General features: G+C 40.2%; 1 protein-coding gene across 2 annotated transcripts in view; it reads left to right on the forward strand.

Annotated features, from left to right (window-relative positions):
* The window catches only part of TBC1D9 (TBC1 domain family member 9), a 122,610-nt gene that overhangs the window by 49,733 nt on the left and 50,675 nt on the right, over positions 1 to 22,202 (forward strand). For both annotated transcript variants that reach the window (XM_044680005.1, XM_044680007.1), the window contains exons 3-4: positions 17,675 to 17,793; positions 21,135 to 21,363. In XM_044680005.1, the coding sequence (XP_044535940.1) occupies positions 17,675 to 17,793; positions 21,135 to 21,363 (348 nt within the window). The remainder of the gene's footprint in view (positions 1 to 17,674; positions 17,794 to 21,134; positions 21,364 to 22,202) is intronic.

Here is a 22,202-nt window from a genome sequence, read left to right on the forward strand (position 1 = left end):
CCTTTCTTTCTTCCTTCCTTCCTTTCTTTCTTTCTTTCTTTCTTTCTTTCTTTCTCTCTTTCTCTCTTTCTCTCTTTCTCTCTTTCTCTCTTTCTCTTTCTCTCTTTCTCTCTTTCTCTCTTTCTTTCTCTCCCTCCCTCTCTCCCTCCCTCCCCTCTGTCTTAGAATCAATACTGTATATTGGTTCCAAAGCAGAAGAGCAGTAAGAACTAGGCAATGGGGTTTAAGTACCTTGCCCAGAGTCACATAGCTAGGAAGTGTCTGAGGCCAGACTTAAACCCAGGAACTCCCATCTCCAGCTCTTATTCTCTATCCAATGAGCCACCTAGCTACTCCCATCACCTGATTTCTTTTCAGTCGGTTGGCATCTCCTCTTACTTATCATTTGTCTGGTTTGGGTATGAACTATTCTGTGACACTGAGTACTCTTGAGTAGCAGGGCACGAAGGGTCCAGGAATGACCAAAGTTCTGACATTCCTGGATTATTTCTTGTGCCTGAGGCCAGGATGGTTATGCTGCAAATATTAGAGGGTGCTGTTTCCACCATATTGAGCATATAGGCACTTGATATAAGTAATGCTTCTCATCCTGGCATGATCTCATTGCAATAAACCAATCTCTTCCCCTCTCTAGGACAGCATTCACTTAGACTGGAAAGAAAGGAATTATTTCATATTGATTTCCTATAAGTACAGCTCCAGTATTTCCTTATGGAACACACTGCCATAGGGATGGGCCATTTCAAGGGCCATATTTACCTAGAAGTAAACCCTGGCCATCGATTTCAGTCTTAAAACCATATTCTGTGGCTGTCATTGAAAGATAATAACAGCTTAGGTTGGAAGTACTCAGTTTCTAGAGAAAGCTGTCTCACTCATGAAAGCAGGGCCCTTCTATGAAGGTTTCTTCCCAGGATGCTGAAATCTGGGTCAATATTTATACATTTTAATAGCTTTATATGAATTTATGTAATTGAAAATTTAGGGAAGAGTTACATTGAGAGTTTTTAAAATTTGCCTCAAACCCTCAAATTCACATTCCTGCGAGGAGCTGAGGGTCTGCGTATATAGCCACAGAAAATCAGACTCTGGACCAGAAATTCTGGTTGGCCACCCTCTCTCAATAACTGACAAAACAGAGATTCAAACATAAATCCTCAGACCCAAAATAGAAAAAATTTGGAGAAAAGGTGGACTTGAAGCAAAAAAAGAGGATTCTGTTTTGAGCTTAATGGAAACAAAATTTGGCTCAGATTGCCTCTAGCCTCATTGAACAGCTTGTACATTAGGGTTGGAATGACAAAAAGAGATAGGAACTGGACTTCAGAAGTATCTCATTGTTACGGGGAACTACTTGGTAAAGAAATTTCTAATACTAATGAATATTGGTATCCCCTCAGAAATTTATATAGATGTATTTTTTCTTTTTTTTAAAAATCCTTGTCTTCTACTTTAGAATCTACACTGTGTATTGTTTCCAAGGCAGAAGAGTGGTGAGGGTTAGCAATGGGGATTAAGTGACTTGCCCAGGATTGCACAGTGAGGAAGTGTCTGAGGTCAGATTTGAACCCAGGATCTCCCATCTCTGGGCCTGATCCTTAATCTACTAAGCCACCTAGCTGTCCCCAAAAGTTATATTCTTAAAGCAGAAATTTTTAGCCCAGAGTCCATGAATTTTTTTAAAAAATAGCTATTTATATGTAGATATAGATGTATACTTTGATAACAGCAAATTTTAATATTAATTGATTTGCTTTGTGATCTAAGAAGTGATCCATAAGCTTCCCCAGACTACTAAAAAGGTTCAAATAAAAAAGGTGAAGGATCCCTGTGCTAATGTATTAGAAGCCACAACACTGAGAAATTAAGTGTCTTGTGTTGTGTGGAGATGCAAAGCATGGAATCTTTGCAAAGGTACAGAGATAGCCTCACCCAGAATTCCACAACACTTGCCATGTAACACAAAGCCAGACTATGGGAGAAATAGGACTGTATATCCCAAATCTTCCTAGTTCTTAGTCCAGCTTTTAAACCACTGTGCACACTGCCTCTTGACCACATAATACTGGGGGAATATAAATATATCACAATCTCATTATAAAACAGGTGTACAGCAGAGTGCTAAATGAGGGGATGGGTTGTCACTGACAGAGGGGGAATCAAAGAGGGCTTCCTGGAAATAACATTTGGGTTGATCATGAAGTGATAAATAGAAAGCCAAGAGAGAGAATGAAGGAATACAGCTGAGACATAGGGACATTCCAGACACAGAACAAAAACAGGAAAATGCAATGTTGTTCAGAGCACAGAGAAGAATAACACAAACCAGTTTATAACAGATTGAGGAGGGGGTTGAATTCTAGGCAGAAAGGAGTTTGAACTTTATTTGGTAGGTAGTAAGGAGATTTTGGAGAAGTTGAGTGACATGGTCAGGTCTATGCGTACACAAAATTAGTGTGATAATGGTGGATTGGGTTGCAAGCAAAGGATGCTAAAGGTGGGAAAAATTATTAGGAAGCTTTTATAGGTGAGAGTCATTATTAGCGTTTTGGTAGTGGGAAGAAAGAAAAAGGGACTGGTGGATGCAAGAAATGATGCTGAGCCAGAATGAACAGAATTGGGTTATAGGCTTGATTGGAAAAGTGAGGGGAATCTGGCTTCAGACACTTCCTAGCTGTGTGACCCTGAACAAGTCACTTTATCCCGTTTGCCTAGTTCCTGCCTTTCTGCCTTTGAGTTGTTACTAAGACAGAAAATAGAGGTTTAAAAAAAAGTGAGGGGAGAAGAGTCAAAGATGGTATTTGGATAATACACATTTTGGACACGTGCAGAAATAGCATGCCTTGATCATTTAGACTCTTAGGATGACCTCCTTCCCTCCCCCCCATTCAGATATTGGAAGTAAGTATTGACAGCTGGTGTTCGGGCACAGAAACAGATACCTGCTCACCCTCACAGCTGGTACCTTTTCAGAGGGCACCCTGGAGACTATATGTCTCTTGGGTACAGGAGTTGATCCATTGCTCCTCATGAGTTTCAGATGGGCAGAGGCAAAATGCTGCCCATCTTCTTTCCATGCAGTTGACTTAGATGGCTTAACTCCAATAACCAGGGGTGTGCTGCCCCAATGTCAGTATGACCAAAGAGGATTTCCCCCATAGTAGTTCCACAAAAATTATCAAGAAGCTGGGCTCTTGGTGACCAATGAAAAGAACTATGAATTGGGGGGAGGGTGGGAAGGAGTAGATGGGTGAGTTGGTGACACCCTTCCTCTCTGGACCCTCAACTGTTTCTAACCTTCAGAGATGATTTATTTTTAAAACAATAAGTTTGACACATTCCTTTTATTTTGACATCAGTCATTTCTGGCTGTATCCCCCTCTTCCTACCTAGTGAATTCTCTCCTTTTTGTAAAGAAAAACAAATAAACAAAACCAGTTAGCAGAGGGACTGTATGATGAAATGCATATGAAATGCCCCTACAATCTCTCACCTCTGTAGAAAATAGGAAGGTGTATTTTTGCTTTAGAGGTGATTTTTAAAAATCAGTAAGCATTTATTAAGAGCCTGGCACTGGAGATACAAGTAGGAGAAAAGAAAGACAGTCCCTGCCTTCAAGGAGCTTAAAATCTAATGGGAAAAGATAAAAGGAAAAGTTTGAGCAAGGTAGTGATGTCTCAGGACATCAGCGACTTGTGTCTCTTTTTTAGTTTCTTTGTTCAGCTTTCTCTTACCATTCCAGAATCTTATCAGGGCTCTGAAGATTTCAGATTGATATGCCTGTGCAAGCACATGAACACACACAACACACAATCCGTTTTTCTGTCCTCGTGTGTACATATACCCACACCTCTCAGTCATACAATGATGTTGGAATCAATGAACAAAGATTTGTTTATTTTCAAACCCTTACCTTCTGTTTTAGAATCAATACTAAGTATTGGTTGTAAAGCAGAAGAGCAATAAGGGCTAGGCAGTGGGGGTTAAGTGACTTGACCAGGGTCACACAGCTAAGAAGTGTCTAAGGCCAGATTTAGACCAAAAAAAAAAAAAATGAGCCTTCCTGACTTCAGACCCAGCACTTTATCTTTTGAACCATTTAGCTGCCACTGTGTTTGATAGGATTATATATAAAATCATATTCAGGAAGATAATTCAGGGAAGGCACTCACAGGTGAAGAGAATAGGAATGGACTTGGAAGAAGCATTGAGGCAAAGGATTCTTAACCTGATGACTGCAAACTTTTTAAAAATTTTGATAAAATTTTATTTGCTTATTCTGAAAAGGTTTTTAGAGGCTTCCCCAGATTGCCAAAAGGATTCTTGATGCCAAAAAAGGTTAAGAACTCTTGGACTGGTCCAACCCCACTTTTTTTTGTAGGTGAGAGAGCAACCCAGAGCCATGAAACAACTTAGCAGTGGTCCAGAACCAGGCGTGACTAAGGTCTCCTGACTCACAGCCAAGCCTTCTTTCCAGGATACCCTGCTGCTTCTCAGACATTCTTGGAAGCAGTAGGTGGTCAAATGCCAGGACTTAATTAACTTTTTCTAATTAGTTCTCTGCCTGCTGTTCTCACCACCAGATGGTGATGATGTTGGGAAATTCCATTGCCTTCTTTAAAGGAATGATGTGCCATGGCAGCAGGGAATGTGTGTTGGTTAAAGGAGTATCTAGAGGGGACACCATTCCTATTTCCTATTAACCAGTTGGTAATTCCTGAAAGTGATATTTATTGGTTTTGGGATGGTATAGAGTTTGTTTTGTTTTCTGGCTTTTTTTTTTTTCCATTTCAAGGCTATTTTATTTCCAGGTTTGACTGAGGTACCTGGGGCAGTCTTTTCTCTACATGATTATAAAGATGTGACCATTTTGTCATGCCCTGAGATTGTCAGCATAGCTGTGTGAGGAGCTCTCATGATAGTCCCATGAACATTTTTTTTTTCAGGTCTGTTGCTCATCTTTATTTTTTTTTAAGAACCATTTTATTCATCCATTCATCTATTCATTCATTTATTTGTTTGTTTGTTTGTTTGCTTGCTTGCTTGCTTGTTTATTTATTTATTTGTTGGCATTTAATGATATTTACTTTTTTAGAAAAGTTAACCTGGTTACATGATTCATGCTCTTACTTTCCCCCCTCACCCCCCTCAACTCCCCCCCCCCCCTAGCCGATATGCATTTCCACTGGTTTTAACATGTGTCATCAATCAAGATCTATTTCCATATTGATGTTAGTTGCATTGGTGTGGTAATTTCAAGTCTACATCCCCAATCATGTCCGCCTCAACCCATGTGTTCAAGCAGTTGTTTTTCTTCTGTGTTTCCACTCCTGCAGTCCTTCCTCTGAATGTGGGTAGCATCTTTACCATAAATCCCTCAGAATTGTCCTGGGTCATTGCATTGCTGCTAGTACAGCAGTCCATTACATTTGATTTTACCACAGTGTATATCAGTCTCTGTGTACAATGTTCTTCTGGCTCTGCTCCTTTCACTCTGCATCAGTTCCTGGAGGTCTTTCCAGTTCACATGGAATTCCTCCAGTTTATTATTCCTTTTAGCACAATAGTATTCCATCACCAGCATATACCACAATTTGTTCAGACATTCCCCAATTGAAGGACATACCCTCATTTTCCATTTTTTTGCCACCACAAAAAGCGCAGCTATAAATATTTTCGTACAAGTCTGTTTATCTATGATCTCTTTGGGGTACAAACCCAAATGATATGGCTGGATCAAAGGGCAGGCATTTTTTTTATAGCCCTTTGTGTTGCTCATCTTTATAATAGGAATGAATGAATAAATTAAAAAAAACTCTTGAAAGTACCCTCGATGTGCCAGCCACTATGGTCACTGATTGAGATACACAAGTAGGAAAAGGTATTTGCTGTGTACCAGGCATCCTGCTAAAGACAAAAATAAGGCAATCTCTATCCTTAAAGAGCTTACATTCCACTAAAAGAAATCAGCACATAGAAAATGGCAGCATAATCGTGTTAAGATTAGCATCAATGATTTTAGCAATGCTACTTCAGATTCTACAGTTAACTTTTTAAAAACTCTTTACCTTTTGCCATGGGAGGGGGGATTGCGGGGGGTAAAGGGGAAAGTAGGAGCATGAATCATGTAACCATGTTAAAAATGAAAAATTAAAAAAAAATTTAAAAAAACTCTTTACCTTTTTTTCTTAATATCAATTCTAAGATAAAGAGTGGCAAGAGCTAAGCAGTTGGAGTTAAAATGACTTGCTCAGGGTCACACTGCTAAGTGTCTGAGGCCATATTTGAACCCAGATCGTCCAGGAATGGCATTCTGTTGTAAGGTTAAAAATAATATCCAATCACTCCAAGTATTATATTTTATAAGATTTATTAATAATCACTTGAATTAGAGGAAATAGATAAAGCCACAGTAAAGACAAGTTTACTAGCTGGCGAAAGCAGGAGAAGAGAGCGAGAGAGCGTGGTTACAGAAACTTTATTTACAAAACGTAAGGGTGTGATGTGAGGATGTAAGGGTGGGGTGCAGAAATTAATTACACACCATCTAAGGAACCCCCTAGCTGCCTCTGTCTCGTGAATTTTAATCATCCTCAAGCATACTTCTCTTGTCTTTTTCTGGAGTTAAAGCCTTTATTTCTATCACGACGGGCACTGTTGCTTGGTGTTTATCACTGTGGTTTTTATCCTATATTTATGTCCAAAGAAGTCCCATCTTCTGCCCACTAGATCTACATAGAGGTATGTCTTTGTTAGCATCTTAGGCAATTCCTTCTATTTGGCTTACTTCAATAGCATAATAGATCTTAATAGCTTATTAAAAGAGCTGAAAATATTGGATGAATCGGACTTAGATCTAGAAGGAACTGAGGGTACATGTGTTGTGTATGTGAGAGATTTGTTGAATATGTTTTTGCTGCATATGCCATATTTTTGTTGAGTACATACACATGATAGATGAGTTGATCACTGTAATTTTCTGAAATTCAGATTTTAAAATAAAATCAAGGAGTCCTGTTCTGTATCTACACATTCAAAATCTCCTTGATTTTTTTTTTAAACAGCTTTGTATTATCCAAGGTAGTCAAATGATTTCATTTTCATTTTATAATGGTCAATATTTTAAAGAATCGAACTCAAACCATCTTAGGACCAATTTATTTTCACTTCAAGGACATGTAACTCATTTTAAGGTCCTGAGAAAGAAGACGGAGTGGATTCAGTGTTTTTTCCCAATTAGATGATCAGAGGATGTGCCCTACATGTAGGTCATTGTGGTAGATGCTATATGCATCCCTACAGATGTCATAGTCTCCTTTGTCAGCAGATAAGATATCTAATTCATCAGTCAATCCATTTGGGGGCATTTATGCTCCTGCCCCTTCTGAACGTTTAGATTTCCCATGACATTCTCAGATATTAAACTGTCTTTCCTTTTATTTCCAGTTGATTATACTAGTGACTTGGGTTGTTTTCCTAGCCACCCTTAGCATTCTTTCCAGAAAATTGTCTATTACCTTACTTTGAATCAGTCAGCCCCTTTCTTTCCTGAATATTGAACTCATTTTACCAAAGCTACACTTTAAGGCTGGGGAAATAGACCAGTTCATTTGGAGAGTCATGGCAAAGGAAATGTATTTCGCATGCCCTAATTTTCCTAGTGCAATATTCAATTCCAACACTATTTGCCCACCTTTCCTTGAGAATTGAAAGGAAGGCTTTATAAGGGACAGTGAAGATTCAAGCAACTTATTGGACAAGTGAATCCCTCTGTGGGGAACAGTATTAGTTCCTGAAATCCCCTAACATTCTCACAATTACTTTTCAAGGATGAACATTATTTCTGACCTGCTTAGCTGGTGGCTAGATCAGACTGTGTCAGAGAGCAAATGAGTATTTTCCCTTATAGCTCCCTGGAGGATAACCTGAATTCTTGATATTTTCTGGGATAAGGAATATTAAAAAGTGACCTGCTACGCACAGTAATTCTTTCTACTAGCCTGGCATCTTGGGGATTTCCTGCCCTGCTTTGTCAGTTCTAACTCAACCTCTTACTAGCTCATAGTTCCTGATGTCCATTTTCTAAATCCAGTTTTGAAGATTTATTATTACTACAGCCATCCAAGTCACTGTAGTTGGGGGGGGAAGGTTACAAAGAAATATGATATAACAGTCTTTTCCCTCAAGGAGCTTACATTTTAGTGGGAGGGTGGGGTAAATGTGTAGAGTTAAATAAGATTATTTATGGAGTAAGAGCCCCATAAGAGCTGGAGGTACAGCAAGGGGGGCTTCATGGTAGAAGAGATGGTACCAGAGATAAGTGCTGATGAACAGAAAGATAGTTAATGCAGAGATTACCTCCCAGCCATATGGGAGATTGCTTGTGCAAATATGCAGACCAAGGCCATGGACTGTTGCCTCTAGAGAGAACATCTAGCAATCCAGTTTGATCAAAGAACAGGATGAACTTGGAATGAGTAAAGGGAGTAGTATAAAGTAAAAGAAGGCTGCAAAGGTGGGTTGGAGCCATCTTCTGGCTGCCCTTAAATGCCATCTTCTGGCTGCCTGTGCTGTTAGCATTCTCTCCTAGAAGCAATGGATAAGCACTGAAATTTTCTTCACCAGCTAACTGGCTAGGTCAGACTTGTCTTAAGCAGATTCTTTTGTCATCTGGGCGGAGTAGAGATTAAAGAGAGAAGGGACTGGAAAAAAGGGGGATCAGTTGCCACAATTTGGCCATTCCCCAGTGGATTCAGTTTCCAGTTCTTTGCCACCACAAAAAGAGCTGCTGTAAATATTTTGAGCATATAGGTTCTTTTCTTTTTTCCCAGACCTGAAACAAATTCAGCAATGGCATTGCAGGGTCTAAGGATACAAATAGATTTACAGATCTCTGGCCATAATTGCAATTATTCTCCCAAATGGTTGGATCAGTTCACTGTTCCACAAACAATGTATTACTGTCTCTTCTTTTCCATATCCCCTCCAACATTTTGCCATTTAGGCCATTTAATTTTTTTTTTAAACCCTTACCTTCTGTCTTAGAACTGATACTACTGTGTATTGGTTCCAAGGCTGAAGACTGATAAGGACTAGACACTTGGGGTCAAGTGACCTGTCCACAACCACACAACTAGAGGTGTCTGAGGCCAGATTTGAACCCAGGTCCTCTCAACTCTAGACCTGGCTCTCCATCCACAGAGTCACCTCACTACCCCGTAGGCTCCATTGAATTTTGCAGTGAGGCAATCACTCTTTAAAAACCCTGAAGATACTAGTTTCAATCAAGTGACTAAATTGGAAGCCAGATTGCAAAGGGCTGAGAAATAATAGCAGGTGATAAGGTAAAGAAGGGAGTAAAAATGACTCTTGGAGCTTGGCAGTCAAAGGGAGGGAGAGATAAAAAACAATAACTTGGGATTAATAGTCACTAGACATTTATTAAGTGCCTACTGTGTGCCAGGCTCTATGCTAAGAGCTATAATTACAAAGCAAGACAAAGACTTACTGTCCTACTCTCAAAGAGCTCAAAATCAAATGGGGAAACCACTCGGTACAAATCAGCTTTATGCAGGATGAATTAGAAATAAACAAAGACATTAAGCCTAAGGAGGATTGGAAGGACTTCCTGTAATAGGTGAGATTTTACCTGGGGCTTGAAGAAAGCCAGAGAAGCCAGGAGGCAAGGAGGGTGAGAAGGTTACTACTGAAAATGCCTGCAGTTGGGTGATGGAAGATTAGGGAACTGCTAGGAGGGCCAGTAGCAGTAGATCTCAGAGTCCTCAGGATCAGAGAGAGGGTGGCATAGGAAAGCTGGGGACAGGGAGGGAGAGAGGTTCTGAAGGACTCTGAGAGCAAAACCGGATTTTATATTTTATCTGGAGATGATGGGGGTCATCAGAGTTAATATGGTGTGAGGCAGAGGTGTGACATGGACAGATAGGCACTTTGGGAAGGTCACTTCCAGTGGACAGTGGACTAGAGAGGGACTTTTGTAGGAAGGACACCAACCAGCCGGCCCTTGTAATAGTCTAGGGCTGAGGTGATGTACCAAGGTTGTGGTGAGCTTATAGACAAGATGCTATGAAGGTAAAATCGATGGACATTGGCAATAAAGGGATATGGTAGGGGAAAGGGAAGAGTCGAAAATTGCCCCCAAGTTGGGAACTTGAGTCACTGTGAGGGTGGAGATGCCCTTGATAGTAATAGGGAAATGAGAAAGAGGGGAAGATTTTGGGAGAGAGATAATATATACTTTTGTACACGTTGAATTTATGAACATCTAGCTGATAGTTTTTATTTATTTTTTACTTAAAAAAACAACCCTTACCCTTCCATCTTAGAATCATGACTAAATATTGTTTGCAAGGCAGAAGAGCAGTAAAGGCTAGGCAGCTGTGGTTTAAGTGACATGCTCAGGGTTGCCCAGCGAGAAAGTGTTTGAGGTCAGATTTGAACCCAGGATCTCCCATGTCTCTACATCTGGCTCTCAATTTACTGAGCCACCTAACTTTTCAACCTGTGAATTGATAGATTTTAAAGAATTGGCAGGACCTGGACATATTTTTAGGCAGCTGGGAAGGAATCAGGAAAAGGGCGAGATTGAAAATGGAGAAAGGTAGTGAAAGTTGGATAGGGCGAAGCACTCAGAAGAGATGAGAAGGGCTGGGATCAAGGACACAAGTGGAAGGGTTTTCCTTGAAAAAGGAAAGTACTTTTCCTCAAAGAATGGCACAGAAAAGAAGGTGGTAAAGATATAGAGGGGAGATGTGAGTACTTCCAATGGATGACTGACCTCAAATTTCTCAGAGGAAGTGATGTGGGAGAAACACAACAAATATGTAGCACGGTCTCACCCCAAAAATGGGAGACTCAAACTCCTTTAAGCCCAGAAGTAAGAAAAGAATTTTATTTGAAGAAGTGGTGGATTTTGGTGGTAAAATAGCCCAATAGCTGGTGGAATAGTCTGGGGGCTAATCAGGTAGCCGTAGGGCTGATGGATAAGCCCGGGGGCTACTAGAGTATCTTTTTTGGAGCTTGATAGCATGGAATAGCAGCTTCACTATAGGGTGGCAGCTTCCTCCTAGGAATGGAGCTACCACACCCTGTGGATCAGGGTTGGCATATTTATTGGGGTCTGGGAGCTTAGCATCTCCCTTTGAAACTCAGGTGGAGGTTTCTCCATTGTCCACCTTGTCATCATTTGTCAGGGAGAAGGCTTGATGCCCTTCCAGAGTGGGAACATGGGGGTGGGGGAAGAGATGTGGTACATTGGAGAACCATTATAATAATTATTTCTGAGAACAATATAAGCAATTAATAAAACAGAAAGTACAAAGCTGATGCCTAACATAGAATGTTACTGATCTGGTCTACAGATCTATCCACACATAGTGGATAATTGAATATTGCACAATTCATGCTTGACTAATGCTGAAACTACAGGTGTTGCAGTTGATGTTTAACTAGTGCCAATTAGTGAGAAATGCAAGATTTCAGAGTATGGGGGTCCCGTTCCTGTTACTCCCCCTTGCTGCCCCCTGCCAGCCCACATCAGAAGGAGGCATAAGCTGAAAGCAGGCTAGACATGGTCTAGGGCTTTTGAAGAGATAGAAGACTTGAGAAGAGTGGCTGAGAAAAATGGGGCTAAATACTGGATGTGTGGCTCCGTTTTGCTGGAGTCTGAAATCTAGCCATCCAACTCTGTGTAAAACTATAAACACCATCCTTAGCTTTTGAGCTATACAATGGGCCAGATTGGATTTGCTCAGCATTGGCGTAAAGAATTCCAAGGTGAGGAAACCCCCTCCACAATGCAGGTTGGCTGCTTTGCTCCAATTGATAGTTTCCTAGAGCACTGCTAGGTTTAAGTGCCTTGTCCAGGGTCACCAGTATATGTCAAAGGTAAGCCTGGGTCTTCCTGGCTTCCAGGCCACAGCCAGGTCTGCTGTTTCTTGGGGATAATCAGCCACAGAAGAATGGAAGGATTCGGGAGCATATCTGAGCATTCAGCTGAGGTTAGATGACATGATTCCACAGTAGACGCTGTCAATAGGCACTACATGGTAAATCCATTCCAAACAAATTGTTCTGTGAGGTTAGCGAAGGAGAGAGGGCGTCCCCTAAAGGTGGTGGCCAGCCCCAGACACTGAGACAGCAGAGAAAGCCATAGAGAGACAGGAAGGAGAAAGGAAAAAGATAATTGTCAGCTAGACCATGGGGCAGACACACAGAGAAAGCACAACAGAGACAGAAGATAGTCAAGCTCAGCAATCTTTGGGGGGACAAGATCCCTGCAACCCCATTGAGTGCTTTTGGATCAATCAAGGAGCATTTAGTACTGAAGGCATAAAGCATGTAGGTGAGTACATACCCACATATTCACACAGGAAGAGGGGACCAACAGGAGCCTATTCTGTCCTACAGGCATGCATCGAGTGCCTGCTGAGGGCTACCCAATGGGCTAAGCACCACCATTGCAAAGACACAAATGAAACAACCCCTGCTCTCAAGGAGTTTACATTCTGGGAGGAAACAGCATGTACAAAGATAAATACAAACTAAATGTGAACAGATTGAATGTTTGGAAAAAAAATATTCATGCTTACTTCAGACACTGCCAACCACTTCTATCTCTTTGGCAAATCACCAGTCTTGCCCTTTTAGCAGAATAATTTCTGCCCCCTTAACCATGAGTTTACCTGTGCTAGCTGCAACACCCCCATACCCATTCCTATCCTCCAAATACTCCCCGCACATGGACAGTGTTTTATCAAGACCATGGAAGCAACTGAGCTGTAGTCTAAAATGGTCTGACTCCAGGCAGGGGAGAAAAGAATAAAAAAATGTTAATTTCCAGAAAACCAAACAGCATATTCTCCCCTACTGCCATCGCCACCACTACCACCAGTCTCCAATATTATATGTAGTGTCCCCCACATACCCATGATTCTGCAAAGACTTTGGGGGGAAAGAGGAGACGTGTTCACACACCTTATTTTGCAATATATTCACAGCACCATCATGAAGAAGGAGGAATCTTCTTCTATTCCATTTTCAAGAGGAGAAAAGTGGTAAAATAGAGAATATGGAAAGCATGGAGAAATAGAGATAAGCATAGAAAATTCCATGATTTACCTAAAGTTACACAGCTAATGAGTGGCAAAGTGGGGCCATGCAAAAAACGAAAAAATAAATAAATAAATACTGGGAAGCAATTATCTGAGCTATACTGACATTTATTGTAAAAAGTCATAAATTACAAAATGTCAGGAGCTAGGCCAGTCCCAGCTCGGCCAAAAGGTCCCAGAACTTATGTGTCAACTAGTATATAGAGAGTCAGATTACACAGCACTCCCCTCCTTTAAAAAGGGGAGTCGTCTTCTGGCCATCTCTTCTTAGAAGGGGTAGCCAGAGAAGGTCCCTTTTTAAAAGAAGGTATGTTCAATTCCATATCTGCTAAAAGCCAAGGTCATCTTTGTAGCTTCAGAGCCAACTGAGATAGTATAATGTCTGGATACATTCCAGGATGCTGGATGCATTTTAGAGGATTTTACTCACAACGTGGCTATTGATTACTGACTCATATGCAATTAATCAATTAATACTTACAACTTATCACTAAAACACTGATCATCAAGTAGGATTGCATGCAGAGAACATACAGTTATACAGAGGCATAAAATACTGAATATAAACTGAAGTTGCTCAATTAGATGAACTTTTACAGCCAAATTGCAAAATTTCCTGATTTCTAGTCCTACGCTTTAGGTCAAGGGTTCCAGCTGCTGTGGGGGCTCTGATGTATTTACATAGCTAATCTTTCCTCACATCATTTTTCATGGTGTACATTTGTAGACATTTGAAAGTATTGCTGCATATTTAAATTCAGTTCTCTGTTGCGTTTCACCATGCTGGCTGATTCTGTAGGATTTTATTTTTCTAAATTAATGCCCTTTTCTGTTCAGCTGCTCTTTTTTGTCATTTCGTTTTGAAGATTCAAGTTTGAATCTTTTAGAACCCTTGTAAGTCACACTTAGATTGTTGGAGTTGATTTATAATAACATGTAGCTTAACTTTTTGAAATGTCTTCAAATCTTACGAAATAATCTTGCTAGTAAGATCAGGTTAATCGTATGAGACAAATACAGTCAACATTCATTGTGAAGACAAAAGAATGAGCTGGTTTGCTTTTTCTTTCCTTTTTATAGCTGGAAAAAATGTGAAGGAGAAAAAGTGGATTTTAGTTCATTGGGGAAAAATTAAGTAAAATATAATCAAAAAGTGCAAAACATCAGACACATTGGGGCAGCTGGGTAGCTCAGTGGATTGAGAGCCAGGCCTAGAGACAGGAGGTCCCAGGTTCAAATCCGGCCTCAGACACTTCCCAGCTATGTGACCCTGGGCAAGTCACTTGACCCCCATTGCCTACCCTTACCAATCTTCCACCTATAAGTCAATACACAGAAGTTAAGGGTTTAAAAATTTAAGAAAAACAAAGAAACAAACAAAAAAAACATCAGACACAGTGGACTTGGTGAAGCCTATGGACACTTCATCATAAAATATATAGTATCTACTGTAACCTATACTGCCTCTCTTGTGATAACATAGTATATATAATATTCCATATAAGAATTTGTATACAGAGGACCCAGTTAATAAGTAAGAAAAAATACCCCTCTATTTTCCTTCTTAGATTTTATATTGTGAATTGGTTCCAAGGCAGAAGAGCAGTAAGGTCTAGACAGCAGAGGTTAAGTGACTTGCCCAGGGTCATACACCTAGGAAATGTCTGAGTCTAGATTTGTAGGCCTGGTTCTCAACTCGAATCCAAACAATATTTTTATGTTCCTTCTTTATTATATTTGCAGTACTATTTCTCAAGCAGAATTTTGACTTCTGAGCAAGTCCAAGTTGAAAGGTCAATTTTTCCAAAGTCTTCTTAGAATTCTGCTAAGTTTCTTAATTTTTGTTTTCTTCAAAGCAAAAGAAAGAGGTCTTGCTAGTCTTTCCTTTCTCAGGAAGTTGAATCCAAAGTCTTTAAGGCACAACTCAAGTTTTTTGCGTAGTCCTCTTAACACAGTTCCAGGTGCTACTGACCCTTGGCAGTTCCTCTTTCTCAGGAGCTGACGTGAAGAATTCGGAGAGTCTTTTGGATAGTTAAAGAGAGCCCAGGATGGGCAAAAGAAGAAAAAGGTTCTTTCAGAAATCCATCCATTTATATCAGTGAGCCAGGTGGGCAGGAAATCAGTCTTTAGTTCTCATAGAAGTGCTTGGGATCAGGAGATTTTATGCACATTACTTGGGAGTTATATTGTTAAGATCCATCAACTAGCAACCTCAACAGAAGAAGAAAAGATTAATTCAAGTTCTTTACAACCACATCCTGGCTTTGTCTCAGAGCAGAGCAGTGAGCAGAGAGCAGGGTGACATTTAGATAGAGTGTTCAGCTCAAATGGTTTAAATTTGGAGGTCTCTGGGTGAGGTGATTTATGCCTTCCTACTGCAGTCTAAAAATTCAAGACTTCATTGGGAGCTGTAAGAATGATCTCACCCCCATTACTTTTCAAGGAATCGTATCAGTGAAGTCTTTGCTGCTATTCTCTGGAGACAGGCTGATTTTATGTCTCATTCATAATTGAATGGAGAGAAGACCATTTTTTTTGCACATTATTAGGAGGTAGCTTCATGGGAACTGACGGCATTCCAAACTCCTTTTTATTGTAACGGAATATGTCATATGTAAGAGAGAAGTTCTAAGAAGAAAGAGTGAGATGGGAGCTAGTAATAAGATACTAGCTTACATTTGTATGGGGTCACAGGAGCATTTTACATTTATCATTCAACCATGGAACAAGAAGGGGCCCGAGTGGTCATCTAATCTAGTCCCTTATTTTACAGGTGAGCAAACTGAGGCTCAGGGAGGTTAAGCATCTTGCCCAAAGATCACCCTGGTAGTAAAGATCACAGCTGGTATTTGAATGCAAGTTCTCTGACTTAAGACTCATTCCTCCTTTATGTATAGGATAAAAGGGGAGTCGAAATCATTTAGACTGACCTTTGTCTTTCAATCAGTGAGAAAACAGGACAAGAGAAGGGAAAAGACATGTCATTTTATTGTGGCTCATATTTTGACATGACTTACATTTCCCAGTGTATCCCTTCTCTTACCTAATCCCAGAGAGCCATCCCTTAAGCTAAAAAAAAAAAAAAAAGTCATTAAAACAAACCAGCAAGTTGGGGGGAACAATCTAACTTCTTTTGAAGGGCTTCATAGAGGGGGAGGTATCTTCTCATCTTTCTTCTTTGGGGCCAAGCTTGGTCATTGTAATTTTACAATATTCAGCTCTCTTCCCATTTAAACTATTACAATGATTGTGAATAGTATTTTGATCAGCAGTATTCCCTCTGTACCATAACAGCCCTGTGGGATAATCTCCATTTTGGGTGATTTAGTGGTTTTTCAGTCACATCTGTCTCTGGGACACCTCTATGGAGTTCTCTTGGCAAAGGAACTTGAGTAGTTTGCTATTTCCTTCTCCAGGTTATTTTTTTTTTACAGATGAAGAAACTGAGGCAAACAGGGCTAAGTGACTTGGCCAGGGTCACTCAGCTAGTAAGATTCTGAGGTCAGACTTGAACTCAGGGAGGTTTGAATTTTCCTGACTACAGGCTCAGCAGTCTATTTACTGTGCCACCTTACCTACCCCATATTGATACAATGATGTTTGGAAATTTGTATCTAGATGTGAGAAAAATGATTATAGCTCCCTCCCACCCCTGCTGCTGGCCCCAAATCAAAAGAGGGAAACAAAAATAGTAAGGCCTATTGACTGGAATCAGGCCTCTCCACTGTTTACTCTCTGTGACCTTGCATATGAATCTTCATTCTTAGTAACTTTTCAAGGTTTGCAAAAGCACTTTGCATATCTAGTCTCATATGAGCAGCACTGTGAGCTAGGGATTCTAGCTATTATTGTTCTCATTTTACAGATAAAGAAACTGAGCATCCAGTAGGTTTAAGTGACTTCCCCAGAGGCATACCCTCAGACTTGCAGTCTAGCCCTCTATCCACTACACAAGCCTGTCTCTCCACATCCTTTAACCTTTCCTGGTTTAGAAGGGTGAGTCTAAATAATTCCCATCTCCCTCTTCCAAATCCTGGGCTCCCTGAGTCACTCTGGGTGTCTTTGGTCAAAGCTCCTCCATTTCAGCTTTACATTTCCATGGCTTTTCATCTTTTGTGTGCAACTCCTTAATCTCTCACTTGAAGAAAAATAAATTGAAAGAGAGAAGTTGGCATACTTGACTAACTCAGGCAATATTTCCTTCAATGTTAATAAAATGAACTTGGCTTTTGGAGGTAAAGGAAAGAGTCTTTAGCCAAACATCACAAGAGCCAGCTTTGAATCTGACTTTTGCTACTTCCTAGTCATGTGACTCACTGGCCAAGATACTTTAATTCTCTGATTCTCAGTTTGCTTATCTGTAAAATGGGATTGATGCTGTGTGTATTGCCTGCTTTACAGGGTTGTTGTGAATAAGCTAATTGTGTGAAGTAGCTTTGCAGGCTCCACAGCACCATATAAATGTTTGGCTATTACTGTGCTGCCATGAATTCGGACACCCCAAAATCATTGCATTATTTGTTTATTTTTCTGTTTTTTCTCAGCTGGTTCCAGGAAAGAAATCACTGAGCATTGGGAATGGCTTGAGCAGAACCTGCTGCAGACACTCTCCATCTTTGAAAATGAAAATGACATCACCACCTTTGTGAGAGGGAAAATACAGGTAGAGTCTGGAAATTGTGTCTGTCCTCTGGTCTCTCCTCGAAACTCCACTGACCTGGGATCCTAGGGTCTGACAGAGAGAGAGAGAGAGAGAGAGAGAGAGAGAGAGAGACAGACAGACAGACAGAGAGAGACAGACAGAGACAGAGAGAACACAAGAGAGATCAACTCATGTATGTATGACAGTGGAGAAGGAGAAGCAGGGCTAAGATCCTCAAATGACACAAAAACAGATTTTATTTCAGTGGCACCATCAGCCTTTTCTTCAGCAACCCTTGGACATCACAACCAATCTATGTTTCGCCATCCCCTTCTGCCTCTTTCCCACCAAGGGGAGATAGGGGAAGGGATGGACCATAGGTTGTGTCAATAAAGCCAGGCCTGGCTAGGCAGCCATCAAATCAAATTGATATGAATCTGTCTGCCTCATCTGTAAAATGAGGATAATAATGGCACTTTCCTCCCAAAATTGTTGTTAGGATAAAATGATAATATGTATAAAGTGCTGTGCAAAACTTAAAAGCACAATATAAATTATTATTGTTGTTTTTGTTATTATTGTCCCTGCTTGCAAGGTCCTACACTAAGCACTGGAAGAAGGTACAAAACTTAGTTCCAGACTTATAGCTCGTGGGGTGGGTGGAATAATATGTATAACACAGTTAGCTATAATTCACTGTATGACAATAAAAACTGTGAGGAAGGACCAAGAATTCTTGGAAGACATGGCATTTCAATTGAATTTTCAAGGATAGAAATAAAAGGCCTAAATGGGAAGGGGAACACAACTGGCATGAGGAAGAAACACTGGGAAGGCATACAAGGAGGAGGGAGAGTTCAGGGACATAGCGCAATGTGTTATGTATGTATGTATGTATGTATGTATGTATGTATGTATGGTAATACAAATACCAAGCCTTAGGAAAGAAGTGAGCTACAGCAGCAAAGAGAGACACTTACCTTGACAGAACCTCAGATCTTTGCAGGATTGAGTCAGTTTCTGTTGACAAAACCAAACACATTTCAAACCCTTTTATGTCGTTTCTAACTTATTTTTCTGAGGGGTCCCTCTCCATAGCCATGTAAGGAAGAGAAGAATACCAGTGCCTCAGTGAATGGGCTGGCATGGGGAATAAATTGAATCAAGAAATCATGACCCATTCATTCGTATCCCTACAGTTTTATCATCCTGTCATCAATACTGTTATTATTGAGAGTAGAACTTAGATGGAAGATGGAAGAAGTAAGGAGGAATGGAAGAGGAAAAGCATTTTTCAAGTGCCTATTCTATGCTTGGCATTGTGCATTTTCATTGCTACTCACAATAACCTTGTGAGGAAGTAGCTATAGCATTGATGTTAAAAGACCAGCAAATAAGGGGGCAGCTGGGTAGCTCAGTGGATTGAGAGCCAGGCCTAGAGACGGGAGGTCCTAGGTTCAAATCCGGCCTCAGACACTTCCCAGCTGTGTGACCCTGGGCAAGTCACTTGACCCCCATTGCCTACCCTTACCACTCTTCCACCTATGAGTCAATACACAGAAGTTAAGGGTTTAAAAAAAAAAAAAAAAAGACCAGCAAATATCATGCCAAGTGATATGGACCCAACAAAAGCCATGGTGAAATCCCACAAATTGTTTGGGGTGCCAGAAAAACAAAGCAGTTCCTACTCTGGTGATTACTAGAAAGTAGTACTTGGGGGGGGGGGAAGAGAAGGAGGAATGAGAAAGCCTAACAAATGACCCTTAAATCTCCCATTTATTGTTCCTCAAACAATATGGAGCTAAGCCATTACTCTCCCTACCATGTTGTAAGTACGGAATGGGTAAGAACAAAATTTGGGATGGAAGATGGGTCCTCCACGGACAAGACTGAAATTTAGGCAGTCAGTTATAGTAGTCACATTTGCAAATCTAAATAGTTTCCAAAGTTCATCCTTATAAATTGAACTAGTGAAGGCAAACACTTTTCTCCTTTGACTCAACCTTCTGTTTGTGTTCTTCGAATGTGAGGTGACTTTTGGGACGCTAGGAGATTATAGTAGGCTAGCATATAACCATTTTTGTAATCCTTGGTCCTTGTATCCTTTTAGGTTAAAATGTCTTTTACTCTTGTTTTAAATTAGAGGTCCTTCTCCAACCGTATTTACACAGAATGATACACAGAATGATAATGGGCAGCACTGCTCCAGAGATGCTGCCAATGTGGATTCCCTTGGAATGGAAACTCAGTGCTTAAAAGGAAAAGATTGCTCTGGGCTGGGCAGCACTATCCTAGCCTGGTGCTTTGGATAGAGACCTCAGTCTTTTCTTATAATAGGTCTAAGAATGCCCATGCCAAACCCTATTTGTTGATGTCTTTTGTATCCCAGCAGTTTGTGGGCCTCTATGTATTCTTCCTCAACTGCCATTCCAACTAGTGAAACCTTCTCTTGTAATAAAGAAAAACAGTTAAGTAAAAACTGATAGTGTATGCAACATTCTGCACCCACACCACATTGTTTCCTGTTCTTTGATACAACAAAAAGTGCTGTGATGAATATTTTATAATCTATAGCCCTTTCTTTCTCCCTTTCACTTCCTTGGGGGACATATCCAGCTGTTGAGTTTTCTTACATAATTTCAAATCATTTTCCAGAATGTTTGGACCAATTTGTAACTCCATCATTCTTGTTCTTTTCTTCTTTCAACCTTTGTTGTAGTTTTGTTTTATTTTATATTTAAGAGAAAAGCAAGTAGAGAACCATGCCTAGAGATGGGATCTTGGGTTCAAAAGTGACCATAGACACTTCCTAGCTTTGTGACCCTGAACAAATCACTTAACTTCATTTGCATCACCCTTACTGTTCTTCCACCTTGGAACCCATATTTAATATCAGTTCTAAGACAGAAGGTAAGGGTTTTTAAAAGGGCTATCGTAAGTTGGCATCTATTCATAGTCCAAGCAGAAAAAAGGTCAGAAAATTTCTAACTTCCTTCCTTTAATTTATAAGGACATTGTCTCCATAGACTTCTAAAGGTGACCTGTACTGTAACTTGATATTTATAACAACCTCTTTCAGATGGCTTCAAAAGCCTTTTCAGGTGACAAATAACACTTTTAAATTTGTCTCAGCATTTAGCTGCCCCTAGCCTTGGGAAGTGAGATGAAGAAACTAGCCTGGCACAAAGGATACAGCAAATAAATGCTTTCTCAACGAACTCCAAACCATAGCCACATATTTTCTTATCTTTGGCATTCAGAAATGTCATTGCCCCTAAAATGTATACACCACAAGAAGACAGTAGCATTGCTTATATTGTTACCTATATTTCTCATGTGTGTGTATTTTCCCCACCTTTTAGGGTATTATTGCAGAATATAACAAAATTGATGACATAAAGGAAGATGATGACACAGAAAAGTTTAAGGAGGCTATCGTGAAATTTCACCGGCTCTTTGGGATGCCAGAGGAAGAGAAACTTGTCAATTACTACTCGTGCAGTTACTGGAAGGGGAAGGTCCCCCGCCAGGGTTGGATGTACCTCAGTATTAATCACCTTTGCTTTTATTCCTTCCTGATGGGAAGGGAGGGTAGGTAAACCCATCTCTGACATGCCGGGAGTGTGAGAGGGACGCTTTGGAAATAGAACTCAGCTCACTCAAACCAGAGAAGAAATATGGCCTGATGGAAAGATTACTGGACCATGAGTCAAAAAGTCTAAATTTGCCTCCTGACCGGTGACTGGTGATGAAAAAATTTGGGGGCCAATTTGAGTTTTAGTTTCCTCATTTGTAAAATGAAGGGGTTGTTTTCTAGAATAATTGAATTGAGTTGAAATTCTATCATGTGTATATCCATATGTCTTTCGTTAGCCTTGCTAGTTGTGAATACAGAGGGTAATAATTCTTATACAATTTACCTCATTGGGGCATCATGGAGAAAATTCTTTGTAATCCATAAAGCAATAATATGTCTGAAAAATTATTGCTCGTTTATACCATTTGCAAATGGCAAAAAAAAGTAGTCTTTTAAAATAATCAATATGGGGAGCAGCTAAGACATTCAGTGGATTGAGTGGCCTAGAGATGGGACATCCTGGGTTCAAATCTAGCCTCAGGCATTTCCTAACTGTGTGACCCTGGTCTAAGCACTTAACCCCCTTTGCCTAACCCTTACCATTCTTCTGCCTTGGAGCCAATATACAGTATTGATTCTAAGATGGAAAGTAAGAGTTTAAAAAATAGTCAATATAGGAGGTTTTTATCTTCTAATTGAATTGACTATTTCTAAAGAAAACAATAACATCATAGACTTGGGACTAAAATGGATGTTAGATATCATCTAATGTGTCCCCTTTGATTTATCAATGAGGAAACTGGTGTCCAGAGAGTTTAAATGATTCACCTAAGGACCCAGATTCTCTGACCTC

The sequence above is a fragment of the Gracilinanus agilis genome, chromosome 6, assembly GCF_016433145.1.
Source record: "Gracilinanus agilis isolate LMUSP501 chromosome 6, AgileGrace, whole genome shotgun sequence".
Classification (NCBI taxonomy): Eukaryota; Metazoa; Chordata; class Mammalia; order Didelphimorphia; family Didelphidae; genus Gracilinanus; species Gracilinanus agilis.